This window comes from Megascapheus bottae, chromosome 17 (genome assembly GCF_031878675.1).
Source record: "Megascapheus bottae isolate mThoBot1 chromosome 17, mThoBot2.hap1, whole genome shotgun sequence".
Taxonomy (NCBI): Eukaryota; Metazoa; Chordata; class Mammalia; order Rodentia; family Geomyidae; genus Megascapheus; species Megascapheus bottae.
In genome coordinates, this window is record NC_143525.1 from 50,640,438 (window position 1) to 50,656,213 (window position 15,776).

Genomic DNA, 15,776 nt, shown 5'->3' on the forward strand with positions numbered 1-15,776 from the left:
CCGAGCCCCCCGAGTAACCGAGTCTCCTGCGCTTGCCTCCGCAGACCATGGACCTTCACGGCGGCCGCCGGCTCGGTGCCCGGCCGCCCGCCGAGAAGCCCGGTCCGCCGGCGTGCTGACGGGTTCCGCCGTCCCCGCCGCCGGTGACCCCGGACGCCGCCTCCTCCGCGCCGCCCGCGCCTCCCGCCGTCCCCGGGCCCCGGCCGCGCTGCTCCCCGGAGGCGGCGGCGGGCCGGGGCCGGGGCCAGGGCCCGGCATGGATGGCCGAGACTTCGCGCCGCCGCCGCATCTGCTGTCGGAACGCGGGAGCCTGGGCCACCGCAGCGCCGCGGCCGCCGCGCGCCTCGCTCCGGCCGGTCCCGCCGCGCAGCCGCCGGCGCACTTCCAGCCGGGCAAATACTTCCCGTCGCCGTTGCCCATGGCGTCTCACGCAGGTCAGTGCCCGGGCGGGGCGGGCGGGGACCCCGGCCCCGCTGAGAACGGGGGGAGCCGAGCGAGCGCCGCCCGCCGCGCCCGGCGCCGTCGGAGGGGCTCGGCTTGGTCCCCGTGCCCCGCGCCTTCCCCGGGTCTCGCCGGGGTCGCGGAGGGCCGCCCCCGGGGCCGCCCCACGTCCGCGTTCCCCTCGCGGAGACGCCGGGTGGGGGGGGGGCCCGCGGCCCTGTCTGCGGGAACCGGGCGGCGCCGGGCGCGGGGCCCGGGTCACCGGAGCGAGTCCCGGAGCGTCAGGGCGGGGACGGGTGTGCGGGCGGCCCGCGAAAGCCGGGCCAAGAGGAAGGCCGCGCGCAGGGGCCCGAGCGCGGCGGCGCCGCGGAGGGCGCGCGCGGGATTTCGGTGCACCCGAGTCGGCGCCCGTGCGCCCGGAGAGGCCGCGGCCCGCAGCCTGGCCCTCCGCGCGCTGGCCCCGCCGGGCCCAGCCCGGAGGCCGGGGGGCCTTGCAGGTTGGCGGGACGTTGTTTACCGTTTGCTCTACACATCAGAAATGTGGCTCGGCGCTTTAAAGAAGTCTTTTTTGACGGTAACAGTAACGACTACTGGCTTGATGAGCTGCGAGTACTAATAAAACTGTATCTGCTTTAATGGGGTTACAGTGAGTGCGTGGCTTAGAACGGATGGCAAAGAGCACCGGAGGGGAACGCAGGGGAGGACGGCCATCCAAAAGAAAAAGTACATTTCCTTAAAAAAAAGACAAAACCCACCAAACTCGAAATTGCTTAATTACCAAGAGACCTCCAGGCTTTGCTGGTGGAGGATTACACGGAGTGAACAGCCCCAGCCAGGGGCCCGCATCACCAGGGGTGGACCCGCTCAGGGGAGATGCCCCAGCCAGGTTCTTTCTTTCTCTTCCATTTTTCTTTCTGTCCCTTTCTTTTTTCCTCTCCTAGCTTTATATCTGGAGAGAGGAAGAGAAAAGTACTTGCCTGAGCAAATGGTGATTTAGAAATACCTTTTCTCTATTGTCACTGGGGTTATGAACTGTCTCTGCCCACCCCTGGCCTGAAATGCTGCCCACCGGACTCAGACCCCATTGGAAAGCTGAGGGAGGGAATCCGGCTGCAGGGACAGGTCCCGGGCTTCCAGGCTGGCCCTGGCTACAGGCCGCAGGCTTTTGGCTGTGCTGGGGGTGGGGATGCTGAGCCTGCCGTTGGGGGATGGGGAGACAGCCTCCTCCTTCCGCCCCCTCCCCCTCCAATAAGCTGGGCCCCCCCTGCCCTGTGGTCACAGCAATGCAGAGAGGAGGGGCCCTGCTGCTGCTGAGAGGTTTTCACGGCGGTGCCCTCGCTGGCTGGGGCGGCCCCCCTGGGGAGTACAGCACAGGCCACATTCCCCATCAGTTCAGGTCACTGCTGCCTCCCGACCCCATTCACCAGCCCAAAGCCTGCCCGTCTGTGGGTCAGCCACCATTTCTCTTTTCCGCCCTCATTTTCCGATGTAGGTGATACCCAGTCAGGTGGGATGTGGCCGCCTGGACCTTTGTCTTTCTTGCCCATTCTAACTTGGACCACGTGGTTCTTGGAGTGCGGGCCACAGAGGGCTGTGAGGAATTGCGCCAGGCCCTGGCCTGTGTCCTCTGTTGTATGACTTGACCCCAGACCTCCTCTCCTTTCCATGCACAGGGGGCCCTCGAGGGTGAAGGGGGTCCCTCGGGGTTCCCTCCTTGGGGGCTGGAAGGCCACGTGTCCCTGGTCCTGGAAGCCCCAGTTTCCACCTCCTGGGAACTGGAGGGACTGTTGTGCGTGGAGGTGTTGGACTGGCTTGGGAAGGGGGAAGCATGGCTCGCAGGGCTGCATGTGGCTGGAAGCCCTTTGCAATCTCAAGTCAGGATGTTGTGTTCGTTCTAAAATTGTGCCCCATGTATTTTTTTTTTTTTAAGGAGTTACACCCGGCTGCCTTTACTTTTGTCTGTTTAGAAAGAAGTGTCGTGAGTTAGGTAATTCGTTTCAAGCCTTCTGTGCAGATCTCCAAGTGTCCATTTGCATGGACAGCCTTGGCCCGCAGGCTGAGCTGCAGGGTGGCAGCGGCCCCTCCCTGCGCAGGCTGCCGGCTGAGAGCAGAGTCTGTCGGTGGCTTCTCCCGCTCAATGGGCCGCTTCCCAGGCAGGTGGCAGAGCATCCAGCCATAGGGCTGCAGTCCTAGCTCTCCACGTCCTACCTTCTTGTATTGGACCACTCTCCCTGTGGGCCTGGCCTGGTGTGTCCTGGCCTGGGTCAGCCGCTGGGGCTGGGCTCTGGGTCTTCCCACCGCGTCTGTCCTTCTTCCTCCCTACCCAGCACAGCCTGCAGGACCGGGGCTTCTCCTGTTGTTCTTCCAAAAGTGAAAGTGTTGTTGGCTGTATATTTGGTCTGTAGGTTTTCTTTCTTTTTTCCTGTAGGGTCTCATGGTAAAGTGCTGTTCCTGTAACCTTGTCACCAAGAGGTGCAGTTAAAATGTTTGGGACCATTATTTTTAGTGCAGTGTTAGATTTTGTCTCTAATACAGATGGTCTGGAGGCAAAGCTGTGAAATCTGGGAGGGGGAGGTTAAAAAAAAATGAAAATCAACAAGAGACAACCCAAGATTTCTCATCAGTGCTCCTGCCTGGGGATCTCAGCTCCCAGGAGCACTGGGGCACGTTTAATCTGCAGGGGGAGGGGAGTCCGGGAGAAGAGTGTGCCGCCCCTCCCCTCTGGCTGGCTCAGCTCCCGTCCTGTCTGTCTCCCAGTGACCCCTGGGGTGGGAGCTCCTCAGGCGGGCTGCAGTCCTCTTAGGTCTCCTCCTTCTTTCTCTGTTTGGGGTGTGAATTGCCCTGGTCTGGGCTTGGTCTGTAAGCCTGTGCGTTGTCTGGAGATGCCGTGGGACCTGAGCTGGTTCTGGAGAAGAATTGCCAATCTCCTTCCTCTGAAAAGTACATAAGGGCGGCCCATCACACTAAGTAGAAAAATAAATAAATATTCAATCTGCCAAAAACTACGCCCAGCCCTGTAGAGATTTTAAAAAAAATGATCATTTCCTGTGTGAAAAGATCCTATGGAAGGTCCCTCTCCGTCTGTGTGTGTGTGTGTGTGTGTGTGTGTGTGTGTGTGTGTGTGTGTGTGTGTAAAGAAAAAATACATTTTCGTAAATACCTCATTAACTCCATGACAGGACCAGTGCCTCTGCAGCAGTTACCAACATTAAGTAGGTGTGAAAAGAGTTACTTTCGAAGCCTCTACCCATCCTGCTCTCCCAGTGACAGAGCTAGACATCAAAGCCACCGCAGCCGGCCCAGCCGCGGGGATCCAGGACTCTGGCGGCCGCGTCGGCTGGGCCGGCTGTGGCGGCCGCGCCCACCCCGCCAAAGCTGTTTTTGGAATGTGGGTTTTTTCTCAGTGGGGTGGTGCTGCCACCGAGTCTGATTAGTCCTGTAAGGAGATGCCGCGTTCTCCGTAGGAATACCCGGGTCACGTGAGCAATAAGGCAAATTAGTGACCGAGGCAGGGAGCGGCTTTGTGCAAATAGCACATCTCCCCTGAAAACACACAGCACCCCCAAACGCTCCACGGTTATTCTTAGAAATCTCCCTTGGCTCCCTGTGAGACAGGGTTCAACAGCCCGCACAGACAGGACAAAAACGCATAGGAGGTTGTTAGAATAACATGGATGAGGCTAAAAATACCCCTCAGAAACACACATAAAAAAGCCAAATCCAACAACAGAACGAGCTAAAAATATTCCAGGCTTTGGCAAAGAGCAGAGTTAAATAAATTATACAAGAGCCATTCATGGGAGCAAGTTGACTTTCTCTCTTACGGGAACTTGGTTCAAGCTAATAAAAATAATAATTTACTAGCCACTGAGCTTTGCATGAGTTTAAATTTAATTGGTGGGGCTTCTGGCGTTTGTCACTTCTTGGCGATTAGTGGGCTTGCCCTGGCCTGGGGCGGGTGAGGGGGCTGCCAGGAGGGCCTGGTGCCTGAGTACACTAGATGCGGGGATGGGACAGGGGGTGGAGGTGGGCTGGACTGGGGAAGGGACACCCAGGAGGCCAGTGGCAGAGGGAGGCCCCGGGAAGACAGAAAGGGAACACGCAAGTGTGGCTATTTTAATTTGATAAATGATTGTACACCTTTAAGAGTGTGTTTTAACAATCAAGATACACTCCAGCAAGTTGATAGGATGCTCACTGTCAACTTACATATGTCATCAGCGCGGACTGTGAGCATAACTAATGTGGGGGCGCTCAGAAGGCTCACCGCAGCCTTTCCCTGAGGCTGAGGCCGGCAGCTAGCACCCCACCACTGTACCCCCTGCAGCTGACTCCCTGGGCAGCTCCCTGTCAGGGAAGGGGGGCACTGAATGCCTTTTAACTCGGATGCTTTGGCCAACTTCCCTCCTCTCTGGGGAGGTCCCAGGTCTCCCTACCATAATAAGAGCATCAGGAATCTGAAAAACCACTGTGGACATAGGTCTCAGACTAGGATTAGGTAACTGATGTTTAAGTGCTGCTGTTTCTCAAGGGTCATAAACTTCCACTCTGAGTTTGGGGTTAGGATAACTCCCTTTGCTCCGCTTTTCCATCATTCTTCCCTAATGAAATCCCCCTACTTTCCTGACTGGGCCTCCTAATTCCCCAAGGACTACATTTCCCAGAAGGCCTTGGTCTAGCTCCAGCATCTGACACCCCCCACCCTCCATTGTCCCTGAGCTGGGAATTCCAGAGCATAGATAGAATTCAGTTAGCACCACTGGGAATAACTGCTTTCTGCGAAAATAGGGGGTCCTGGGCCCCATCACAGCCCTCCCCTAGCCCTTCTTTTGGGGCCTCTGACCACTTACCTGACTTCTTCCCTGTCAGACATAAGAATATGGGTCCCCAGCTGCCTTGACACCCCTCCAGAGGAGATGCCTGCTGTGCCCCTGAGCTCAGCCTGTGATATGGCCTTTGGGGGGGGGGGGCTTGTGACCCCCAGGAGAAGCTGGTAGCGGAAGGGGCAGGGGTGGGGAGGGGGCGGGGGCCGGGGCAAGACCACATCCTGATGTCCTCAGAGTCCTGGGGCTCCCCGCCTCATCCACCAGCATCCTCAAGAATGGCTCTGGCGAATTGTCCTAAGAAAGCCAGGGACAGACTGAGTGGCCTAGGGCCCCTTGTCCTATCCAGAGTAGGTTCTGGAACCCTGGCTCCCTGACAAGCTCCTGGGGAAGACCTTCCGGGGTGCCCCTGGAGAGGTGGGGGAGGCCTCTGCTGAGTGTGTGTGTGTGTGTGTGTGTGTGTGTGTGTGCGCGCGCGCGCGTGTGTGCACACGTGCACGCGCGCCTGTGCCCTTCATAGACACACTGTGAACCCGCTTCAGGATACAAAGCACATTTCCCGTCTCTGCCCCCGTCCCCTCCAGGGAATGGCTCTCCTGGGGTTCCCGGGTCCCGCTCACCTCCAAGACCTCACGCCCCTTCTCCACAGACATGGTGTAACGAGCAAAAACCAAAATCACAAGCCGCGTGCCCTGTGTAGGAAATCACCCTGCAGCCTGGCTGTGCCTCCGAGGGCCTCGGGCGTGGGATGGCGCTGGGCTCTGGCTGGGCCGTGCCGCCCGCTGACGTTTTTATGGGATAATATACCGTTTAGATCACGTAGGCCTATTTGTCAGTGGGCTGCCCTGTTTGTCGTAATCTATAATATTACCGCTGTCCGTGGCCCCCGAGCTGCTGCCACCACAGACTGGGGCTAGGGGTGCTGGGCGTCTGCCCGTGGGGTGGCGTGGGGTGCCCAGGCCGGAGGCAAAGGGCCAGGTTTGCCTGGTGGAGGGATGCAGTGGCTGGCGGGCTGGTGCTGGGGCCTGCGGTGCAGCTGTCCACTGGACAGCCTTCCAGGAAGTGCTTCCTACACTCTGACCTGGGGGAGTGAACAGGTGGGTTGGGCTGCGCCCCCCTTCCTCCCACCCCAACAAAGAGAACAGTGTCCTCAGACAGGAAGGCTTTGAGGCCTGCCGCAGTGCTGCTGGGCCCGGCCGAGGGTCCCCAGAGCGCCAGGAGCAGGAAGGACGAACGCCGCGGCCCCTCCCCCGCCCCGCAGGGCCGGGAGTGCTCTGGGGGAGGACGGAGAGGAAGGGGTGTGCCTCTGGTAGAAGCATCTCGGCAGAAGACTGGGGTCTCCAAAGAAAAGAGCTCCATGGCGGGGTGCTTTCTGGAGGCACTCCGCCAAAAAGGTCCTTCGTCCAACTAAGAACTGAACTGGCCTGCCGCCATCTTCACAGGCAGTGGGTCCCACAGGACCCCCACCCCACCTCCTCCCCATCCTTCCACAGGGCCGGGAGCCCTGCCTCAGAGCCAGGCCTGCACACTGGGAGCAGAGCTGGGGTGGGGGTGGGGTGTGAGCTGGCAGAGGCTGGGCCTGCGGGAAACTTGAGGACTGGACTCCAAGCCTGGGGTGAGTGGCCTTCAGTACAGCCCCTGCCCCCGCTCCTGGCCGTCCCACTCATGGTGAGCATGGAGAAGGGCTGCGGCAGCCCAGCCTAGAACTGACGGGGCCTTGGCCAGGATGCAGGTTGGAAGCCCTGACACACCGCATCCAGGACCCTAGGCCAAGCGCCTCATGCGAGCTCCCCTCACGTGCTCTCACTTGCCTTCCAGAGCCTGCCCAGCTCTTCCCTTCCCCTCCTTCCTGTCCTGGGGTCCTTTGGTGCCCAGGGCCTGCCGGAGGGAGTGGAGCTGCAGGCCCCCCCCTCCTCCCCCACCCCCCACCCCGCCCCCCCGTGAGGGTTCCGAGCTGGCCAGCCATGACCCCTGCAGTGTGCACAGACCCCGCCGGATTCCCTGGAGCTTGCTGGCCTTGCACTTTTCCAGGCTCCTGCTTTGCGTGAAGATGCCCCCCGTCTAATTCAGGGCCGACACCCCCAGGAGCCCCATCAGGTCCCAAACGTGGCTCCTTCCCACCGCAGGCCTGGCCATTGCACCCGAGACACTGCCTTCCTCCCTCACGGCTGCCTGGACCCCAGGCCTCTGCACTTGGTCAGCTCTGTTGTGGCTGCCGCCACTGGCACCTCTTCCCCCTCCCCCTCCCCTTTCCTGCTGAAGTCCCCAAGGGCCCACGCACCCAGCCAGGCTACTGCATTCCTGCCTCCCAGCTGTCCCCCAATACTGGCCCTCTCCTCTCCCTGCCCCTCCACGGCTGCCTCCCTGCTCCGCTCATCACCTGCTGGCTTCTAGAGGCAGTTGTGGGCTCCCTGCAGGAACCCCGAATCCTGAGAACATACTAGTCTCTTGCAGACCCTCATGATTCTGATGTGTAGCCCGCAGGCACTCCCTATCCCCACTGTCCCCCTCACCTCCCGTGTCTCCTTGGGCAGTGAGACCTCACTCCCTCTTCCCAGTCCTCTTCTTCAGGGCTGCCCCAGGGGCCCTGACAGCCTGCATCTAGTCCCTGTGACCAGAGGGCTTGCGGTGACCTCCGCCCATGCTGGGATTCCTGCCCTGTCCACCGCCTCCAGCCGGCCTTGCTCTTCCCAGACTGCCACTGCCAGCCGCTGGTGGCTCCGCCTGTCATCCTTGCTACTCAGGAAGCTGAGCCGCCCAGGCACGAAAGTCCGTGGAACTCAGACCGTGAGTTCCAGACCCAGGACCAAAAAAAAAAAAAAGGTGGGGCAATAAATGAGCGTATTGAGGAAAAGAAGTTAGAATAGAAGCCGAAAGCCACTGCCAGGGTCTGAAGCCGTCCTGACCAGTCCCTTTGTTAAAGAGCAAGGCATCTGCTACTCACACACTTGTGTCTCTACCCATCTCCACTTGTGGTCAAGCCTGGTGAGGAGATGAGGAAGATCCTGATGTGACCCCCTCTCCCCACCTTCTTCCCCGGCCCCTCCCCCAGCCCCTCCCCCAGCAGGCTGGCGGTGGGGCAGGGACCCCCGTGTGGTGAGAGGGGTGGGTCTCAGGAGGGTGACAGCTGGTGACAGGCCACTGAGCCCTGTGCAGCTTGAGAAGCAGCCTGACCGCTGCTTCTCAGCACCTGCCAGGTCTGCGTCGAGGGGCAGCTGCTTCTGGCCAGCAGGTCACCTCATGGGCAGTTTGCCTGAGAGCCAGTCCCCTTTGTGAGACTTTTTGCATCCCTGTGGATGTCCTAAAAAAATAAACTTTTAATTTGCTTTAAATTAATAGTAAAATTAATTCTAAATTAAATTATAATGCATCTTAGGCTAACCCTGAAAAAGCCCTTAATGTGTGTGGATATAGATAAAGCCAGGGAAATTAGAAAACTATCCGCACTGCCACCCTTGTCCTGCATAATTCATTGCAGATTTGGTGACAAATCATAACATTGCAAAATCACCAGGTCCAAAAGGGCCCCGAGGTGGGGCTTGGAAGGGGAAACGCTCTTTCCGAGGCCAGCTAGAGGCCAGCTAAGCAAAGGCAGGACGGTCAGCGTCACTGCTGAGGAGCCCAGGGCTGCTCTGAGGCCCCCGGGTCTGCGGGCCCCGCCACCCGAGGAGGCCCGAGCCTGAGTCTGTGCTGGGCCCCCTCTGAGGAGCAGCTCTGTGCTCTGTGCCCGCCTCCCTTCACCTTCCTGAGGGTCAGAGCCTGCTCTGGCTCACCAGCCCTTTGGTTTCTTTCTGTATCAGTTAGCTGTTTGCCAGGGTCCAAATTAGTTATCAAACACGTGGGCCTCCATGCAGACGCTCAGCGTTGCAGCGGCTGTGGTAGGAACAAGTGGCCGCAGGACCTGGCCGCGTGCGGCTGGAGGACCTCAATTCCTCCGGGCCAGGCTGCTCAGGCAGCCGCTGCAGGAGGCGCAAGACACAACCACAGCCTTTCTCCAGCCTGACCCCCGGCGATGGCCCCTCGTGTTTGTCACAGTCTGCAAGGAGAGGAGCTGTGGTTGGGGCGAATGGGGGGGATCAGGGCTGTGGGGCCATCTCTCTCTTCCTGAGACCCCTGCTGCCAGGGACCCAGCCCAAGCCCTGGCCTCACTGCAGTCCCCTCCCTCTCCCCGTTTCTTTTGTGTCCTCCCTCTGCTGACCCCTCATGTCCCCCCCCCTTCCCTTCCTGATCCACCGACCTCGGTGTTGGGAGACGCCGCTCTGTGCTGTCAGCTCCAGCAGGGCCCAGATCATGCCCTGCCCGGCCGCCCTCCACACACCCCGCCCCGTGTTTACCCTGTGGGAGGCTGGTCCCGCGCTGCCTGCTGGGTAAAGTAAGCTGACTGGGGTCTCCATGGGCCACTAGGAGAGGAGGACCAGGTTGTGCTGGCCAGGGTGGACACTCAGATGGTCTAATGAGTGAGCTGGGGCATTGCCCCTTCCAGGTGGCACTCAGGGCTCCCTCTGTGGCTAGGACCCTGGAGGCCAGGCCCACCAGTCTGGGCAGCACTCTCTCTGGCTGACTCCGTGGCAGCCACCTGCCTGCGTGGAGTCAGCTCCCAGCCCGCCTCGGGCCAGTCCAGGCTCAGGACAGGCGCTGAGCCGCCTCACCCCGCCCTGCCCACTCTGCTGGAGTCAGGAGCTGGCCCGGGCCTGCGTCAGATCCCGATGGTCTGAGGACTACCGTGAATCTGGGGGTCTGTCTAGACCCTCTGAAGCGGTGGGGAACAATACCGAGCTGTACCAAGCTGACCGGCCCCTGCCCAGGTCAGCCCTGCCCTTTGCTTCCCACGTGGAGGCCGGGCCTTGCCACTCCAGCGCTGGGAGCAGGTCTTGTCAGAATGGCGGAAGCTCAGTCAGGTCGCCTGCTTGCCTGTGGTCACCTCTGGACCAACAACTGTGGGGCTTCTCCTGCAGTGGCCGCTGACCAGCACCGTGCTGGGCCTTCTCTCAGTCAGGTCTCTCGATGGAGTTCAGCCCCCTGGCCTGGTCCTCTTAGCGGACCTGCTCCAGCACTCTGGCTGCCCTTCTGCCCTCATCCTAGGGCGTCCCCTGTGCAATGGGGTACCAGTTTTCTGCTCCAGAAACTCCCCCTCTCTCTGCTCATGAGAGTTCTAGGAACCTGCCCGAGGAAGCTGGGGTTCACTATCTCCTTGCACTGTCCTTGGAGGTAGGAAGCCCCCGTCTCCCTGCTGGGAGGGAGTGGGCGCTCTGCCTGCTGCCTGAGAAAGTGTCATGAAGCCACAGAGCAGGGACAGGGGACACTGCTTCTGGAGCAGCCAAGATCTGAGTCGCCAGGCTTCATCCTCAGCCTGGCTGTGTGGTGCCTCGCTGGCCTCTGGGCCTCAGGGTCCCCACTTGGCAGCCACTGCGGGACAGCGGGAGAGGGACTGGGCTTTCAAGCAGCCACAGTGTCCTCAGGGGCTGAGCAGTCCCCCCTCCCCCCCAGCTCCTGGTGCAGTGATGCAATCTTACTGAGAAATAACAGCATTTTGAACATTTCATGGTAATCGGATCCCTGTGTCCTTGCCCCTCCGGTCCCCAGGAAGTGTTTTCTGGGCTCCCACCTGGGTCTCTGACCTCATTGCCTCCGCACCTTCCCTTTTGGGGGCTCCCAGAGACTGGGAGGTTGCCCCAGAGCCAGGACCTGGAGTCAGGCAGCCACTGCCTCAGTTTCCCTCTAGTTGCCCTCCTTACCCAGAGTTCCCCATTCAAGCAAGCAGGGATGGAGGTCCTGGCATGGTGCCAGGTGTGGCAGGGGACAGATGCTTGCCAAGCCCCTTGAATACACAGCAGGGGCCCCGGGGGAGGGCCCTGCCAGGGAGGCCTGTCAGCTGGGGCCGGGTAGGGACACAGCCACAGGAAAGGGCCTTCTCTATCCCCAAGTGTGGCAACTTCCACCCCGTGCTGGACTCCAGGTCCTCGGTGCCATTTTTCCTGGGGAACAGAAGCTAGCTGGCCCATGTCCTCGCTGCAGCCCACCCCCTTGGCCCCCTTGGCCGCACATGGCTGGTGACCCCGTGGCCAGAGCAAAGATGATATGCGTGCAAGTCCCTGGAAATGCCGTCGCCGTAGCTGGGGCTGGAGTGACGGTGACAGGCTGGGGGAGCTGGAACACCGACACCCTCTGCTCCAGGGCCAGGCCCGGATGGGCACCGGATAACCTCCAGGCAGAGCTGGAGATGTCAGAAAAAAAAATGCTAACTCGGTGGCTGTGAATGCCCACCGAGAACCCCAGGCTGGGAATCCCAGGCGGACCAGGGTGCCAGGCCTGTGCCCTGGGGGCTGGGGGCCTCATGCCTCCAGGTAGGCAGGCCATTGACTGAGGGGGCATGGACAGGAGAGGAAGGGGACCCCCCAGGCAGCCTCCAGCCCTGCCCCTCTGCCTCCCTGGCTTCCCAGGCTGCCCTGACCCCGCGGTGTCCTGTCTGAGGGGCTGGGGGCGGGTCCCATGTACAGCAGGTGCTTGGCAGATGGAGTCCAGACAGGAGTGGGAAGTCGCCGTCCACAGACTTTGCCACAGCCCCATTCTGCAGGGGCCTGTCCCCCTGGCCCGGCAAGGCTGGCGACTTCCTGTCCCTGCCCTCTGTCCTGCTCTTCCTCTCCGCTGAGACCAGGGGTGTGCAGCATGAGGGCCCTGGAGGGCTGAGTGCAGGGGAGCAGTGGGGATGCCCAGATGGGTCGCCTCCTCCTCCCTCACCCCTTTTGTCAGTACTGGGATCCGCACACAGGACCTGGCGCTCGCTAGGCTGGCACCCTACCACTTGAGCCACCCATCACCCAGCCCTTTTGCTTTAGTTACTTTTTAAAATAGTGTTTTATATTTTTGCCCAGCATTGGCATACTACCACCCTTCTACCCATATGTCTCAAACAGTGAGATTATACACAGGAGTGGTCTTGTGTGGCTTTTGTTGTTGAAACGGGGCCTTCCTATCTTTTTGCTTGGGTTGGTCTCAAACTATGATCCTCCTGCTGACCCCAGCTTGTGTAAGCTGCTCCTCCTCCTCCTCTTCCTCCTCCTCCTCTTCTTCCTCCTCTTCTTCCTCCTGTTTCTCCTCCTGTTTCTCCTCCTCCTCCTCCTCCTCTTCCTCCTCTTCCTCCTCTTCCTCTTTCTTCTTCTCTCTCCTTCAGGCTTTCTGTTTGTGTCTTAGTCCTGAGATAAGGTCTCCCTAATTTTGTCCTGTCTCTACCTCCCAGGGAGCTGAGATTATAGGCATGTACCACCATGCCCAGTTTAGGAGCCTGTGGCATCTCTGAGGTACTCAGAGGCTGGGGGTTGTGTGTGTGTGCACGCGCGTGCGTGTGTGTGAATTTGTGAGTCCATGCATGAAAGTGCACACATGGGAACATGTGTGTGCCAAGTGCATGTGGGTGGTGTGACGTGTGTGCAGGCCGCACCTGGGTTGGTGACAGTGTGAGTGTCCACATGGGTGTCTGGGAGCCGTCCCTCTTTCTGTACGGGAAAGGGCCCTCCCTCGTGGCTGGCTCACTTCAAGACAGTGAACAGGGGAGCGCTTGCTTTGGCCAAGCTCCTCCAGGCTGGGGTGGGAGTCACCTTCCCATGCGTCCGTCCCGCTGCCTGTCCTGCTGTCCCTCCAGGGGTGCCAGGGGAAGCTGCAGAGCGTGGTGGCGGTGGGCAGCCCCCAGCCCCTGCACCACACCCACCCCTCAGCGGGCCACACTGGAAACCCTGAGTCACTCCAGGAGGTGGAGGGGCCCAGGCCGCCCCAGCGGGGAGCCCTGGCCACTCCGCCCTTTGTACTAGCCAAAGGCTAAATTTACCCTTTTAATAAGAACCAGACTTATATCCGATTTTCCTTTCCTTTTATTAGTTTTGGGCTGTTGGTGTTGTCCCGGCCTCCCGGCCGTTTCCATGTTTGCAGGTCAAGTGGCTTAGCAACCGCAGAGCTTTCCTATTATGGCCTGAGAGGGGCTTCCTCTGGGCCAGCAGGGACTTCCGGAAGGTTCTCCTGGGCTGGCTGAGGGGCTTCCCAGGCCGCCCCAGGGGTGGGCCAGGCCTTCCGCCCACTGCTTCACATTCTTGGCCTCCCCTTGAGGCTCTTCCCCCACCCCCAGTCCAAGACTAGTTCCAGAGCCTTCCTGCCTCTGCCTCCCTCCCTCTCCCAAGCCCGCTCAGCCTTTTCTTCTCCCTCGGCCCCCCTCAGCTAAGGGTGCTATGGGTGGTAGGGCCAGGCTACCGGGCAGGCTGCCCTCAGGCACTCACAGGGCTGAGGCAGCCACAGGAGGGGCTCAGCGCCAGCCGTGGGCCGCCGCAGTACAGACTGACACCTGGTGGCAGTGAGCTTGAAGCTGGGCCCCGAGGCTCCCGTCTGTCTGTGCTGGGCTGGGGTGCTGCAGGCTGTTGGGGTGAGGGTCTCAGAGCTGCAGTCAGGTGCAGACTTGAGGCCAGAGCCCAGAGCCTTCCTCTTCACAGAAGAGCCTGGATGTGTCGCCTTGTGAGTGGAGGAGGTAGGCAGGCCAGTCGACCTGGACGGCCGGTCAGGGCCATGGCTGGCGGAGGCCTGCCTTTTGGGAAGAAGCTTCTTAGGGAACCTGTGGGACTGAGAATTGGATTTGCTAAGGCTTGTACACCCATAGTCACACACAAACGTGTCGTACACCCAGATGCCTGCACGCTCATAGCACCCATGCACACCCACGCGTGCACAGGACGTGACATGTGATACCCCACAGGTGTACTCATGCTTAGAGCCCCACACAGCTCCTTCCTGCCTCAGCTGCCATAGCTAGGTGCACTGTCCGGCGCTGGGGTGACAGGGAAGTCAGGCTGTGCAGGGTGACTCCTGCAGGCCGAGACGGTGCCCACAGGGCAGCATGTGGTGAGGGCTCAGGGGACTCAGAGCGGCCCCTCCCTGGCAGCTGGAAGTTCAAATGCCTCCCCTGCTTCCATCCTCCAGGATCCCGAGTCCATAGGAAGCCTCACTTCCTGGAATGAGAGGAATGCAGGGTGGGGCTGGGACTATCTATTCTCCGCTCCTCCAGGACTCAACTCTGGGGTGAGAGGCGGCCTGGATGGGGAGCCAATCCCCCCCTCCGCCCCCAGCCTCAGCTGCTTCTCCCATCCCCTGGGGAAACCAGAGGCCCAGGCATCTCCAGCGCCTGGGTGGCCCTTGAAGGAGGCTCAGGGAAAAGGGAGCGGAAGCTGGTGCTGAGGGAAGAGGGAGCCGAGCGAGTGTGAGCGAGCGGGAGGGTGGAAGCTGGCGCGGGCAGCGGGTGCAGCAGCCAGACCCAGAGCCCCAGGCGCCCGTGCCAGAGCCCGTCAGCTGGGCTTCCGGAAGCAATAGGAGTGCCGAGAGCCTGGGAAGGGACTCACTCCTTGGGAGACGCCGCCATCTCAGTGAGCTTTTTTTTTTTTAACAACCCATTTCACAGTTTCCAGAGAGGGAGGACACTCAGTGTTCGCTTAACTCAAAACAAATGCCTGTTCTCTGCAGCTCTGCCCCCCCTCACCTGGCTCGGGCTCTGTCATGGCACTGAACGGGGACAGCCTGGCAGGCCAGCAGGTGGGTGCCTCGCCATCCAGCCGACAGGCCCTGCCTCTGCTGTGCCTCTGGGCAGGGACGGTCTGTCAGCTGCTTGGGAGGTGTTTTGCCAGAGCCGCTGGATTGCCCACACCTGGCTCGTCGGCCAGCGCACCCTTGTCCCTGCAGGCTGCTATAGCTTTGTGTGCCACCTGGGCTACCGTAGCAAGTGGGCCCGGCAAGTGCGTGGCCCCCAGCTTGCCTAGCGCTGTATCCTGTACCTGTCGGAGCTTGTTGCCACCCCGCGGGCCACTCCTCCCATCCAGGGGTTCTGGGTGGGGTTCAGTGGTCAGCCAGAAAGACTGTCCAGAGTCAGGGACGCCAGCCCCCACACCACCCAGTCTCTGGTGCCAGGTGGAACGGACTTTCCCTACCTCAGTGTGTGCTCAGCCCCACCAGCGGGCCTGTGCCGCCCCTTGCTCAAGAGCCTGGGCCGTCGAGGTGTGGAGGGCCCGTAAGGCAGGCCGTCGGTCCTCCCAGCCCCCTGCAGCGGGCAGCCTGAGCAGCCTCTGTGTAGGTGGACTACCCCGTGGCACATAGGCAGACTGGCCTCCCGAGATGGGGGCCGTGCCTCAGACATAGTGACCCCTGTGTCAGCAGGGCCTCCTGGCATACTGGCTTCCAGAGTGATTTTCTCAGCCAGCCTGATGCCCAAGCCAGGCGTCCCTGGTGTCCCGGCAGAGCTGAGGTGGCCCTAGAGCGGGGTCTGAAGCCTGCCCTGTGCCCAGAGCTGCGGCAGAGGCAGAGGGGCCGACGTGCGTGCATGCGGCACCCTCACAGTGGGGAGGGAGAGCAGGCAGGCTGCCTCCACGCCTCCTAGCCCTTGGGCCCCTTTCCTGGGAAATCCCTCTGCGTGCTGCATCTCTGTGGCATGGAGACCAAGGCAGAGGCAGGGCTTCTGGGGCCCTGGGCAGCTGTGGGCGTGCACCT

At 60.9% G+C, this 15,776-nt stretch overlaps 1 protein-coding gene across 2 annotated transcripts in view; it reads left to right on the forward strand.

Annotated features, from left to right (window-relative positions):
• Positions 1-256: 256 nt before the first annotated feature.
• Bahcc1 (BAH domain and coiled-coil containing 1) overlaps positions 257-15,776 on the forward strand; it is a 49,896-nt gene continuing 34,376 nt past the window's right edge. For both annotated transcript variants that reach the window (XM_090351358.1, XM_090351357.1), the window contains exon 1: positions 257-434. In XM_090351358.1, coding sequence (XP_090207484.1) covers positions 257-434 — 178 coding nt within the window. The remainder of the gene's footprint in view (positions 435-15,776) is intronic.